Source organism: Balaenoptera ricei, chromosome 19 (assembly GCF_028023285.1).
Source record: "Balaenoptera ricei isolate mBalRic1 chromosome 19, mBalRic1.hap2, whole genome shotgun sequence".
Lineage (NCBI taxonomy): Eukaryota > Metazoa > Chordata > Mammalia > Artiodactyla > Balaenopteridae > Balaenoptera > Balaenoptera ricei.
Window position 1 is genome coordinate 17,157,600 of NC_082657.1, and position 13,581 is coordinate 17,171,180.

Sequence of the window (13,581 nt, forward strand, 5' to 3'; positions counted from 1 at the left end):
TCCCTCGAAACTCTTGGTCCCCGCTGAGCTAATGACTCCCCAGACCCCAACACGTTAATCAAGTATCAAGTGGCTGCACCCGCTGAGCCTTCAGGCAGGCGCTGAGCCTGAGACACTGCCACCAGCTTATCCCCGAATGTGTGTGGAGAGGCCCTGCTGCCTGCCCTGGAGGGCGGGTCCCCAGGAACACTGAGGCTCCTGGATCTGGAGGGGGTGTAGAAGGTGACTGGGCTCACGAGAGAGACTATGAATCAAGTCCAAGAATCTTTATTTCATGAACAAAACTACTTGTGTAAAGAGAGACAAGGCAGAATGGGCCCCTTTCGAAGTGGCCACAATCCAAGGCTGGTGAGAGAGGGCGGGTTGGGCTGGGGCGAGAGTGCATCACAGGGAGAGGAGACCCCACGTCCAGCCAGAGGAAGCAGGAGGGGAAATGTCACTGGGGGTCAGAGTGGGTTCCAGAACCCCCTGCCCCAAGCTGTTCCAGCCCATCATAACCCTCACCGGGCGGGGAGGGGGCAGAGAGGGGCTGGGCCCCAGTAGTGCGTGTCCAAAGCGGCCAATGTGTGCAAATCAGCAAGAAAGAGGGGTGCGGAGCCGCTGCCCCCACCTCACCGCCCCCCTCCCAAACAGGCAGCAGAAGCAGGGATGGGGGCAGCGGCAGTATTGCTTTACCCATCATGCACGGCACGGGCGGGTGATGGGGCAGGAGGAAGAAGGCTGGATTAGGGGTGTGAGCCAAGCCCCCTGCCCCCTCCCACCTTGGAGGCTCCGTTGGCAGGACTTTGAGGCTTGTGGAGGCCCAGGAATGGCCAACCCCCATTGGGGGCAGGCTGTGCCCGGATGTTCCCCGTTAGGGCTGGCTCTTCCTTGAGGCGGAGCCCAGGGCCTAAAGATGAGGGAGAGACAGGGCATCAGGCACCTAATGGCTGACACCTCCCAGGCCCTCCAGCCCCTGCCCGCCCAGCCACCTTACCGGGGCTATTCGGCCACCTGGACGCCCGTACAGTTCTCTTTGCTTTCTGAGGTGATGGCCAGGTATTCCGAGCTGTGGGGGCAAAGGTCAGGGGTACAGCAACCCCGCCGTCAGTCTGGCCCACCCCCCGGAGGCCAAGGAGGGTTGAGGTCTCTGTCCCAGGTGCATAGGGCTCCAGTCGGAGAGAAGAGGGGGCTGGCTGGCTGGATCCCAGGGATCCAAAGGATGCCCAGGCTGGGGCTTGGAGTCCTGAATGTGAGGGAGGAGGTATCTGGGGGGTTAGACTCCTGGGTTCTAGCGGGGAAAGAGGTTGAGGGCCTGGAGTCTGAGTCTGAGGGAGCAGGGACTGGGGGGGTTCAGATTCCTGGGTCCTGGGGGGAAAAAGGGCTAGGGCCTGGAGTCCTGTATCTTTGGGGCAGAGGATGCTGGGCCTGAACCCTGGGTCCTGACAGAAGTGGGGGCTGAGAGTCTGAGCGGGGAGGGGCTGCGACCTCATCCCATCTCTGACACCAAATGGTCCCCTCTGGGGAGGACTGGCAGATGGCGCCCTGGGCTGCTCCCCTGCCCACCTCCCCGCTCAGCTCACGCTCCCCTCCGGGAAGCGCTGGCTGTCCTGGGCCGCCTCTCCCCCTCCTCAGCGACCCCACTCACGCGTTCTCTTGTGCAGCAGCCTCCGTGGCAGCGGCGATCTTCTTGTAGCAGTAAACCATCTCTGCCACGAGCCATATGGTCAACACCACGATGAGCAAGTACATCATGATCTCAGACACGATGGACGCCATGTCTCTGTTGGCTGCAGGGGCCAGGCAGGGTCAGGTGGCAGCCTGAGTGTGCCTTGAGCTTGCTGTGCAAGCTTGGGCAAGTGGCTTGACCTCCCTGGTCCTGGTCTGCAAATGAGGCCAGGCTGCTTCCCTAGAGTCATCGTTGTTACTGTGATTCTCAATAACCAGCCTTGGATGGGCTTTGGGATCGCCCTCAACCTGCCTCCCTGTGTAACTCGAGGGTGCCTCTGTGTCATTCAGGTGGTTGTAGGTGCCCAAGAGCTGTAGCTCTACAAGGAGAAGACTCAGGTTCAAATCCTGGCTCTACCACTTGCCAGCTGTGTGACCTTGGACAAGTGACTCAACCTCTCTGGGTCTCAGTTTCCCCATCTATAAAGAGTCGAGGGCTTCCCTGGTGGTGCAGTCGTTAAGAATCCACCTGCCAGGGGCTTCCCTGGTGGCGCAGTGGTTGAGAATCTGCCTGCTAATGCAGGGGACACGGGTTCGAGACCTGATCTGGGAAGATCCCACATGCTGCGGAGCAACTGGGCCCGTTGAGCCACAATTACTGAGCCTGTGCGTCTGGAGCCTGTGCTTCGCAACAAGAGAGGCCGCGATAGTGAGAGGCCCGCGTACCGCGATGAAGAGTGGCCCCCGCTTGCCGCAACTAGAGAAAGCCCTCGCACAGAAACGAAGACCCAACACAGTCATAAAAAAATAAATAAATAAATAAAATTTAAAAAAAAAAAAAAAAAAAAGAATCCACCTGCCAATACAGGGGACACGGGTTCAATCCCTGGTGCAGGAAGATCCCACATGACGCGGAGCAACTAAGCCCACGTGCCGCAACTACTGAGTCTGCAATCTAGAGCCCACGAGCCACAACTACTGAAGCCCATGCACCTAGAGCCTGTGCTCCACAATGAAAGAAGCCACTGCAACGAGAAGCCCGCACACCGCAACGAAGAGTAGCCCCCGCTCACCACAACTAGAGAAAGCCTGAGCGCAGCAACGAAGACCCCACGCAACCAAAAATAAGTAAATAAAATAAAATCCCCAAATAAAAATAACAACAACAAAAAAATAATTTAAAAAATAGTTGATAATCACAATATCTCTTTCATGGGAGTGTTGTGAGAATTAAACAAGCTCTAAAAATCCTTAGAATAGTACTTGACATATACAAAGCATTTGGTACATGTTTACTATTATTAATACTATTACTGTTATTATTGGGGCAGTACAGCACAGTAGTTAAGAGCAGGGGCTCTGCGGCCAGACTGTCAGGGTTCAATTATCTCTGCCTCTTACTAGCTGTGTGACCTCAGGCAAAAGACTCCACCTCTCTGGGCCTCTATCCTCCTTCTGTAAAATAAGGATGATAATACTCATGCCTTCTCACAGGTTGCTGGGAAGAGAAAACAAGTTAACATCTGTAACATGCGTGGATGTGCCCACAGTCAGCACTGTGTAAGTGTTGGCTATTCGCTGACGTTTTCTGGAAACCCTCTATCCTTTCCGCAGCCCTGGCTCTTGCCAACACCAGCTTCCTTTCATTGAGCCTAAATTTAAACTGTAAAGGGAGCGCGTTCAGCCAGGGGACCAGAGCGGAAGGCCACTGTGGCGTCCTCGGCCGGATTTCACAGGTGTCCACTCCGCATCCCTGGCCCCCTCCTTCTGGATGGTCAGGATCTCGTTTTCCCCACTGTTCCCACGTGGTCTTCCTCCCCTGGGAGTGGGCACTTTCTGCTGCTACACCCGGTGCAGATGGCACCAATGCTTTCTGGACCACAGGGAAGGGGGGTGCAGGGCTGGATGCTTCTCCCCTGCTTCCCTGCAGGAGGAGCTGGGGACAGGGTTCCACACCTCAACTGTTTGTTTGTTCGTTCTTTCACTCCAAAGATACCATGAATGCGTCCCATGCAGTGAACGCACGCTCTCAGCCAGGCTCTGTGCTAAATTCTTTATCTGAGCATCTCTCTGACTCTTTGAAACAACCCCAAGGATAGAGACAGTCCAGGATTCCCACGTCAGCTGACCTCCGGAAGCACACTGAGTTGAATATATGTTGGATAAAGATCAATCATCGGAATTCTCACCCCTGCCCCTGGAACTCAATGCCCAAACGGATTTAGGTAATCTGGTATCTCCTGCTCTCCCAATCAGATTAGGACCGTGACAGGTATGGCTCTGTAGCCCATTTGCAGGACAAGGTCACTGAGGCCCAGAGAGGGCAAAGTGCTGGGCAAGGATGCACAGCCAGGACTGCACTCAGAGCCAGGATTCAACCCTAAGTGTAACCGACTGTAGGGTCCGAGCTCTTATCTGCTCTGGAAAGCTTCCCCAGCCAAAGAGAGACTTGGAAATGGCTGGGATATGTCCAGTGCCATCTCCATGGACCCACACAGACATCTCAGGAGGTGGGACTCCTCCACTTTACAGATGAGGAACTGAGGCAGAGGGGTCACACTGAGGGGCAGAGGCACCTTCTCTAGGGAGACCTCTGATTTCTTCAAAAACCCCCCAATCTTCTGAGAGTTTCACCTGCCTGCCCACACAGGCAGCCCCCAGATCTGAAGCCCAGCCTGCACCTTTGCAGGCCGGATGTCTCGCCAGCCTCAGCGACTGCTTCACCTCAACACCTGCTCCCTTCATACTGGGTGTGTCCAAATAGAATTAGCCCGCTTGTCCCCAGCTGCCAGCCCCATCCCTGGTGGGGGACCCCCAGGTGCTTCCTACCATCTTCTGCACCCCTGCCAGGTCAGTGAAGGTCTCACCACCAGCGCCCACTGCCCCTCATTTGGAAATGACTCAGTTCATTGCTGAGGGATCATTACCAGGAGGCAATACAGACTGATGGGTAATGTTGAAACTGCAGTAAGACGGTGGATTACAATAAAAAAGAATATAGCAAGGCCAGTGATGCTAACAATGCAATAGTATCATGGGGAATGAAAGAAATACTGTAGAGTGATATGTAATGTTCAAAATAGCAACGCTGGGGCTTCCCTGGTGGCGCAGTAGTTAAGAATCCGCCTGCCAATGCAGGGGACACGGGTTCGAGCCCTGGCCTGGGAAGACCCCACATGCCATGGAGCAACTAAGCCCGTGCGCCACAACTACTGAGCCTGCGCTCTAGAGCCCGCGAGCCACAACTACTGAGCCCACGTGCCACAACTACTGAAACCCGTGCGCCTAGAGCCCGTGCTCCGCAGCAAGAGAAGCCACTGCAATGAGAAGCCCATGCACCACAACGAAGAGTAGCCCCTGCCTGCCACAACTAGAGGAAGCCCGTGCATGGCAATGAAGACCCAACGCAGCCAAAAATAAATAAATAAATAAATAAATAAATAAATAAATAAATAAATTTATAAAATAAAATACACTTAAAAATAATATATCAATGCTACAGTATGTTGTCACTTTGGCAGTACATGTACTAAAACTGGAATGACACAGAGAAGATTAGCATGGCCCCTGTGCAAGGATGACACGCAAATTCATGAAGTGTTCCATATTTTTTGGCGGCCGTAATAACTAATGACAAATTCATGGCTAGTGATATATAAAATAAAATTTTCTTTAAAAAAATACTACAGTATGATTGGTGATGATGAATATATACCAAGTAAAAATTTTAAATACTACAATATGATTGATAATATTTTAGAATACTATAGCATGGTGGCTAATGATAAAAATGTGATAATATGGTTGATAACATTAAAAATACTCTGGTATGATGGATTATGATAAAAAGTTATACGTTTGGTAATGTGAAACAGTATAGCATATAATATAATATAAAATACTACACTACAGTGAGTAATGTTAAAAAAGCAGTACCATAATGTGGTGGATAAAAAATACTGGGGTATGGTGGAGGATGCAGAAAATACAGGCTCTGGGAAGATAACAGAAAGAGTTCTACATGACGTAAATATAAGAACACAGGCTCCGGGGGACTTCCCTGGTGGTCCAGTGGTTAAGACTCTGTGCTCCCAATGCAGGGGGCCCGGGTTCCATCCCTGGTCAGGGAACTAGATCCCTCATGCCACAACTAAGAGCCCGCATGCCGCAACTAAAAAAAAAGAACCCATATGCCGCAACGAAGATCCTGCATGCCGCAGCGAAGATCCTGCACGCAGCAACGAAGATCCCACGTGCCACAACTAAGACCCAGCACAGCCAAATAAATAAATAAATATTTTTTAAAAAAAAAAAAGAACACAGGCTCTGGGAGGCAGTATAATGTGGTAGATAACGTTAAAAAACAGAGACTCTACTAGGTCACGGGTGTGCGTGAGCCCAGCCTCCACCGTGCAGGTGAGGACGGCATTGTGAGCAAGGGCTGAGCCGCAAGGTGGAAAGAACCTGGGTGCCTGAAGGGCATCGTGGAGCCTCCCCACCGCCTGACCCTTCACCTCAACACAGATTTGAGAGACAGGACTGACAGAGATTTTGTTAAGCCACAGTATTTGGGGTGTCTGTGTTACAGCTGTCCCCCCAACTCACGCGGGCAGGGCTCCATCATCTACATCCATGGGCGACTGCCCACCCAGCATAGTGACCTATGCCAAAGAGTCGCTCAGACGTGTCTCCTGAATTGAATTCTGCTGGATCACTTTGATAATACACTTAAAAATGCTAATTATCAAAAGAAACCCACAGGCTCTGGCTGACAGAGTATAGTGAATCATGCCAAGAACAGAAACAACAGTCACACGGGCTTGGCTGGGTTCAAATCCAGGTCCCAGCTCTGCAACCTTGGCCATGTAATCTTACCTCCCTGAGCCTCGATTTCCCCATCTGTAAAATGGGGATAGGAAGAGCCTCTACCCACAGGGTGGGTGGGAGGATTCAATGATGGACTCCATGTAAGGCGCTGAAACCAGCACCCCTCTCAGGGAAGGGTGGGCCAATGCACGTTGCCCGTGATGATGTGTGTGCACTGGCAGGCCCCTCGGGACTCACTTGCCCTGCTCTTTGGTGGCCCAAGGCCTGGGATACCTCCCTGACTCTCTAAGCCAATGGGCCATAGGGCCCTGGAAAATTCCAATTTACACCCAATCAGAAGATAGCTCAGGAAAGGGGTTCAAGGCAGCTGAAGCCAAAATGATGAAATGGTTCAACAACACCTTAGATCTTTGCTGCTCGGTGTGGGCCCAGACCTGCAGCCTTGGCCTCGCCTGAGAGCTTATTAGAGATGAAATCCTGGGCCCAACCCAGATCTGCTAAGTCAGGATTGACACATCAGCAAGACTGCCAAGTGGTTCGTGCACACAGTAAAATACGAGGAGCATCGCTCTAGGTGACACTCTCCTATCTCCTGCCCCACGTGACAGAGGGAGGCAGGGCTGAGGCTACTTGAAAATCAGACGCACCACCACCATTGCCCCCGTGTGCTGAGGCCCTGCTGTGACAGACACGCCAGCAACGGACACCCAGCATCTCGCTCAATCCTCACCACCTCCCTGGGACATAAGAATGGTTCCAGCAACACCAGGAGAGGCAGATACTATTATCATCCTGTTTGCTACAGGACGATCCTTCGGCTCAGAGACAGGGAGGCACCCGCCTGGAGGTCACACAGCGCAGGTGGCAGAGCTGAGTTATGCACCCAGCACTTCCACGGGACAGGCCCGCTGTGACCTCCCCGTGGCTGAAGGGAAATGGAGGCCGGAGCTGGACTCCAGGAAGGAGGTGCTGCTCCCCGCCCCCGCTGCCCAGGCGCGGAGCCAACCCGTCCCCTACTCGCCATCTGTCCCTCCATCTGGCTGCCCGTGGGCCGGACTCACCTTTGTTCACCACCTCAAGGTGGATCTTTTTGACGACGCTGGTGTTGTGCTCGTAGTTGTCGAAGAAGAGCAGGCGGTACACGTGGCACTCGTAGTCGCCCGAGTGGTTGTAGGTGACGTTGGTGATGAAGATGGACAGGTCCTGCAGGTCCTTGGTGCCCCGGCTGCCATTCCACACCACGCGGCCCTCAAAGCGCTCATCCTCCTCCAGCTGCAGCACCTCGTTCTCATAGCGCAGGATCTGGGGGCAGGGGGGGCGGGGTCACCGCTGGGCCACGTCCCCCACCAAGACCTCTATTCTGTCCCAGGCCCTGACACACACACATGCTGACACACGCGTTCCTCAGCTATCCTCCCGAGCCCCCATGCGGCTTTCCTGGCCTGCATTCTCTACCATTCTTCCCCGGCCCCCAGACACGCTCCGCAAGCAGGGAGAGAGGCAGCCTGATGCCGGCTGCTGTAGACCCCAATTCTCCAGCAGGCCCTCAAAGTTTATGGCCCCCCTCATACGTAATTCAAAATACACATAGCAAAGAGGAGGTCAAAAAAGTTCTGTTTCCTTCTATGACGACCATCTGAGACATTTTTGCTCATACTAAATAATGGCAATGACATTGATTTTGTGCCAACCATGTGCCAGGTGCAGGAACTCAATCAATCCTCATGCAAACCTCAGAACTAGAGACCACCTGCCCCCCATCTTTACAGAGGTGGAAACGGAGGTTCAGAGAGGCTCAATGACTTGCCCAAGGTCACCAGTCGGTCATGGTGGAGCTGGAATTTGGATCCAGGTCATCAGTAATAGCACATTATTGCAAACAACCAACCAACCCCTACCGGAACCCTGCCCCCGCCAACTCCCACACAGACGCCCACCCTCCACAACCCTGCCAGGCTCCCACACACCTTGACAAACTCCTCTGTGCCCTTCTGGCGGAAGGTCCACTCCGTGAAGGTCTCGGCAGTGGTCTCGCTGCGGCGCTTGCAGGAGATGCACAGAATTTTGAAGGTCATCCCGTACACGGCCTCGGTCTCTGAGTCCACCTCCACACAGCCTCCCCAGGCTGAGGACACTGCGGGGACAGCAGGCTCAGGTCGAGCCAGGGCACCCATCACCCTTGGCAATGCCAGGCTCGCTGGCTGTTAGTTCTCGGGCCCCTCGGAAACCATCTGTTTTCCCTCAATAATGATCAGGAATGGCCAGAACCAGATGCTGAGCCTGGCCCTGCCACCTGCTACGTGCCCTTGGCAAGTCCCTCATCCTCTCTGAGCCTCGGTTTCCCTCTGTGAATGGTGAGGGAATCGATCGTCTTTGCTTCTGGAGGTTGCTGGGCAGGTTCTTTAGGGTAGGTAAGGTCGCAAGGGGCCTGGCACACAGGACACCCCCAATCAACAGGGCTGTTACTGTGGTCAGTAGCTCAGAGTCTTTGCTACGCAAGTACCCCTTCTTCAGAAGCCCACGTGCCCAAAATACTGCAGCGTGTAGGTGGTGGGACCAGATTTCCAGCTGTGTTAGAAGTTCAAGGTGGCAGTGTCAGTTCTACCATTATTGCTCTGTTAAGACCAGCCAGCCCCAGAGAAATGGGTTGGGAGAAGGCAAGGCTTGAGAAGGAGGTGGGCACGGGAACCAGGGCAAACCCACACTCCAGCCCTGCTCCCCAGTCCCATAAGTTCCTGTCGTCCACCCCCGCCCCCAACTTCTGCCTCAGCCTCCTCTGCTCCCAGGCTCCTCACTTCCTGAAGCCAATCCCACCTCCTACTAGCTTCTCAAAACACTCTGAGCGCTTTCCTGCCCCAGGGCCTTTTCACCCTCACCGGATTTCAGTCCCTTTGAGTCCCTCCTCCACATTCTTACCTGCCACCTCCTTCCTGCTCACTAGCTAATGCTATGTCTCTCCAGCTCCGGGGCTTTTCCTTTGTCCCTGATTCTTTCCGCTGTTAATCTTGGGGTTTTCTGCCCTCCTCCTCTGCTGTCTCTTTCCATCTCCCTGAGCGCCTCTGTCTTTGTCTCCCCCTCTTTCTCTCTCTTAGGGGTCTCTCTAAAGGTCCCACCACTTTGTGTCCTTTTCCCAGGCTCAGACACGCTCTCCCGGCCTCTCGCTCTCTCACTCCACCTCTCCCTGTCCTTTTTAAACTCCATCTCTTTCTGTGTCTACCTGTGTCTCCATCTCTTTCTGCGTCTACCTGTGTCTCCATCTCTTTCTGCCTCGCTCAAGTTTTTCCTCTCTCCACCGCTCAGATTCTTAACTCTCTCTCCTCAATCTCTCTCTCTCAGGCACACTCTGCATCCCTCTCTCTTGGCTCCCCCCTTACTTCCATCTCCCCAGTCTCCCAGCGGAGCGCTCAGGAGTTCTTCTGTGTCTCTCGCCCCTTCCTTCCGTCTCCATCTCTCCCAGTCTCTCCGTCTCTCCGTCCCAATCTCCGGGCGCCGCCTCCACCCCTGCCCCAACCCCCACCTCCCGCGGCTGTGGGTGTCACATTGCAGCCTGCGGGGCTCCGGGAGCAGCTGACTCCGCGTTTCCTCGCCCCCGGCTGGGCGCCCGCAGCCACCAACCTATGCCAGCCCGGCCCCCGCCCGCTCGCGCCCACCCGCACCTCCGCGCCCTCCGGAACCCCGCTGCCCGCGCGCACAACTTCTGAAGAGGACTTAGCCGGGCCGGGGGATGGGGTGAGGGCGGCCCTCGCCCGCGGCCGGGAGTCCAGCGCGCGAATCCCGCCGCCCGGCCAGTGCTCCGGCTGTGCCCCCCGCCACGCGCGCCCCAGTGCACTCACCCAGTGCCGCGCCGACCACGAAGGCCAGCAGCTTCCCCATGGCTGCTATGCGCACGCTGCGCCCCCCTCCCGGGCCGCCGGTATTAACAGCGGGGCGAGAGGCGGCGGGACCCGGCGGCGGTCAGAATGTCCCCGGGAGCGCGCGGGCGCAGCAGCTGCGGCTCTGGGACCGGCGAGGGGGGGAGGAGGGGGGGCGCGGCCCCCCCGCTCCGGTTACCGCCGGGGGCCCAGCCCCGGAGCCCGGTGTCCGGGCATCCCCGCCGCCGCGCGGGCGGCGGCCGCTGCTCGGGCTGTTGCGCTGGCGCGCGCAGCCGAACACATTCGCCAGGTGCGCGGACCCCGGCCCCGCTCCAGCTCGGGCGCGCCTGGGCGCGGGCCGCGGTCTCCTGCGCACTGCAGCGGCGGCGGCGGCGGCCACGGGAGGGAGGAGGGAGAGGGAGGGGGCGGGATGAATCACCGCGGGGGGAGGGCGCGGCTGCCCAGCCTTTGCCGCAGCGGCCCGGGAGTCACCCGCTGCACCGGCCTCTCCCGGTGGCGCAGGGACCGCGGCTTCGGGCGTGGGGCGCGTGGTCTGGTTGTCCGACCCCGCCAGACTCCGGGGAGCCCCAGTGTTGGAGTCTGGGAGAGGTCACCCTCAGAGTTACAAGAGGGTTTGGAGAGCGGTTTGAGGGCAGGGCTTCGGACTTCAAATTATGGAGGTCATCCCCATGGGATCTCGAGGGGAACTTGGCTGGGACCTCCAAGTGACCGCCCCCTCAGACCCCTGGCACTCCGGCCTGGAGGTCACTGTGTGGGAACCCAAGTGGGCACGGGGGGGTGTCAGGCTAGGGCTACCCATAATACTCCAGGCCCCTCTCAAGCAGGATGGGCACCCTGGATCCAAACCAGAAAGTCGGCTCTGGGGATTTGAGGTGCCATGTTTCAAGAGGAAGGCCCTTCAAGACCCCGCTACCCTCTTTGTCTCTGAGGTCATCTTCTACTCCCCTCTCCCGGCCACTCCCCGCTGCTGTCCAGGCCCCTGCTGTTCCCAATACACCAATATCATTCCCACCTCAGAGCCTTCACCCTTGCTCACCTCTGCTTGGGCCACTCTTCCCTTAGGTAACCAAAGGGCTCACTTCCTCTCCTCCGGCAACTGTCGGCTCTAATGTCACCTTCATCAGGCCCTCTGTCCACTCAGGACAAGCTGCCTCCGCAGTCCCTTACTTGACCTCCTTTACTAGTTTTTTTTTTTCTACAGCAGTTGTCACTACCTGACATTATACTCTTCTTTATATAGTTTTTCTCCATTCACTGCTTGTCCCTCCAACCCTGGAAAACAAGCTCCCCCAGGGTGAGGACACTGTCTGTCCTGTGCACCACTGCGTCTCCAGCACCTTCCACTGTGCCTGTCACATTGTAGGTGCTCAATAAATATTCGTCAAATGAATAAATAACCACCAAGCACAGAGCCCTTCTGGTATGCTGGATTCACTTCTACCTCCCTAAACATTTATTGCACTTCTATTATTAATCCGCATTTTACAGACAGGGAAACTGAGGCTGAGAGGGCCACTCCCTTGCCTAGGGTCATGCAGCTGGTTTCAGGTGGATCTGGAATCCTGCCAGGCAATGGCAGGGGGCTTGTCTGCTAAATGGAGAGGATGAGGGGGGAGGCTGCATCAAGACCAGGGTGGGAGACTTCTGGCTGAGGGTTGCTCCTCAGGTCCTGACCTCCAGTTCTGGGTGGGGTAAAGTTCCAGAATCTCCCCACTGCAGCCTTGCCAGGCGAGAAGAACCAAGGGTGGGGCTGGCCCAGGGCAGAGGGAGAGCAAGCCAGGGACACCAAGCCAGGAACACCAGATACCTTTGTGATCTGGGCCTTTGTGCCAGCACCTCCTAGGCTGTGAAATTCCCCTGCAAAAAATAACTCTTGCTGTTCTGTTCCCTCCCCTCTGATCGGGGGTGGCAGGCAGAAGCAGTGAGGACAGGTCGTAGGCACCAGGCAGGGGCACCTAGTGACAGCTCTACAGACTGATGTTGGCTGAGCACCTACTATGGGCTTGGTGCTGTTCTAAGCACTTTACTAATATTAACTCATTTAATTCTTCCTACAAGATGGGTGTTACCATTATGCCCATTTTACAGGTGTGGGAAACTGAGGCTCAGGATGGGTAACTTGCCAGGATGGGTAACTTGCCATGGTCACATAGCTAGAGGTTAGAGGAGGCTGGCTCTGCCCTTTGTCACCTGTGGTCCATCCTGCCCCATGCAGCCCCTCCTCCAGTCCTCTGCCCCAAGCCATCAATTAAGATTCTTACAGCCTGACTGTGACTTGTCAAAGGTCTCTCTTTACCCCTCCTCACTCACTCTGGAACCAGAACAGGGTTTGAGTGAGACAAACCTAGGTTCTACCTGGACCGAGACCTTGCCTCTAGGCCCATTTCCACATGGGTAAGATGGGGTCCAGATGGCCACAACCTGGACGGGCTGGTATGGGGTCCTGAAGGGGGCCCTTGTATCTAAATGTGGAGACACCAGGGGCTAGGCCTTGCCTCCCTGCTGAATGGCCCCAGGCATGTAACCATTTGTTTGTCTTCATCTCATGGAATAACCGTGAGAATTAAATGAACATCAGACCGTGGCACAGAGCCTGGTACATACTTGGTCCCCACTACATGACTTACTTTTTTCTCCCCTCAATTTTTCTGCCATAATAGTAACATTTATTGAATACTTACTCTGCGCAGACCCTGTTATAAGCAGCCACCTTTATTAACTCCTTGAAACCTTATAAAGCGGTTCTCAAAGTGGGGTCCCTGGACAGTCAGCATCACCTGGGAACTTGCTGGAAGCGCAGGATCTCAGCAGGCTCACCCCAGACGTGCCGAGTCGGAAACTGAGGGTGGGGTCTGGCATTCTGCTTTTTAAAGAGCCCTCCAGGAGATTCTGATGCAGCTAAAGTTCGAGAACGACTCACTTCTAACAACCCTGGGAGACAGGTGCTATTCTTTTTTTTTTTGCAGCACGGCATGCAGGATCTCAGTTCCCTGACCAGGGATCAAACCCACACCCCCTGCAGTGGAAGCACAGAGTCCTAACCACTGGGCCGCCAGGGAAGTCCCCAACAGGTGCTATTCTTATGCTCACTGTACAGAAGAAGAAACCGAAGCAGAGAGAGGTTGACCTGCTCCAGGTGACATGCCCACTAAGTATCAGAGGTAGGACTGAACCAAACCACCAGCCACCAGTCTGTCCTCACAGCCCCCACACTGCACCCCTGATGGTGCAAAGC

At 55.3% G+C, this 13,581-nt stretch overlaps 1 protein-coding gene and 1 non-coding gene across 2 annotated transcripts; one reads left to right on the top strand and one right to left on the bottom strand.

Annotated features, from left to right (window-relative positions):
• Window positions 1–251: 251 nt before the first annotated feature.
• On the bottom strand, window positions 252–10,703 carry SCN1B (sodium voltage-gated channel beta subunit 1). The gene is made up of 6 exons (XM_059905360.1): window positions 10,308–10,703; window positions 8,442–8,608; window positions 7,536–7,776; window positions 1,628–1,769; window positions 977–1,048; window positions 252–889 (listed from the first exon to the last, which is right to left on the bottom strand). Exons 1-5 carry the CDS (start codon window positions 10,345–10,347, stop codon window positions 982–984), a joined length of 657 nt encoding a protein of 218 aa, XP_059761343.1. The 5' UTR covers window positions 10,348–10,703; the 3' UTR covers window positions 252–889; window positions 977–981.
• On the top strand, window positions 5,153–5,259 carry LOC132354428 (U6 spliceosomal RNA). The gene has a single exon (XR_009499294.1). It is a non-coding gene; the product is annotated as a U6 spliceosomal RNA (small nuclear RNA).
• Window positions 10,704–13,581: the final 2,878 nt, after the last annotated feature.